The 543-nt window shown below is 59.5% G+C and overlaps 1 protein-coding gene across 1 annotated transcript in view; it reads right to left on the reverse strand.

Moving 5' to 3' along the window:
• Positions 1-167, reverse strand: part of PIGK (phosphatidylinositol glycan anchor biosynthesis class K) — a 65,156-nt gene extending 64,989 nt beyond the window's left edge. The window contains exon 1 of the mRNA XM_017743461.1: positions 9-167. Coding sequence (XP_017598950.1) covers positions 9-167 — 159 coding nt within the window. The remainder of the gene's footprint in view (positions 1-8) is intronic.
• Between the last annotated feature and the right edge of the window lie 376 nt (positions 168-543).

A 543-nucleotide genomic window follows, 5' to 3' on the forward strand; every position in this document is an offset into this window, starting at 1 on the left:
CCCGGGACTGTCCTTTCCCCGCTGCCGCCGTCCCGGTGCCTGTACGAGCAGTGCCCTGCTGCGAGCACGGCAGGCACTTGGTCACGTACAGAGCTCCCCGGCTGTGGAGAGCCCGCTCTAGTCCGGGTCGGTAGAGCAGAGGCGGTCATGGCAACAGATCTGGCCATTGCCTTGGGCACACGAGTTCTTCATGGCTCTGTCGTGAGCTGGTGCTAGAAAGCACCGGCGGCGCATCTCGCCTTTGGCTTGGTTGGCTCCTGCGGGTGTAACAGCGGACGTTTCTTTCAGCCGCCTTCCAAAAATTCCGTGAAATCCTGGGCTCTGTTGGGATCACTAAGAGGGCAGGGCATGGCGAGCTGTGGGCCGAGGGTGTCCTCGGTCTTGGAGGCCACAGGACTGCCTTGGACGGTGGAGAGGCAGCTCAGGAGAGGGACCACCTTTGGCAAGGGAGGAGGGAGTGGGATCTAAAGGTAGATTTTTTTTTTTCATGAAGCCTTGCTATAGCTTTGCCTTCAGTGCATGCATCCCTCAGAGCTCACACAT

The sequence above is a fragment of the Corvus brachyrhynchos genome, unplaced genomic scaffold (genome assembly GCF_000691975.1).
Source record: "Corvus brachyrhynchos isolate BGI_N302 unplaced genomic scaffold, ASM69197v1 scaffold48, whole genome shotgun sequence".
NCBI classification, from domain to species: Eukaryota; Metazoa; Chordata; class Aves; order Passeriformes; family Corvidae; genus Corvus; species Corvus brachyrhynchos.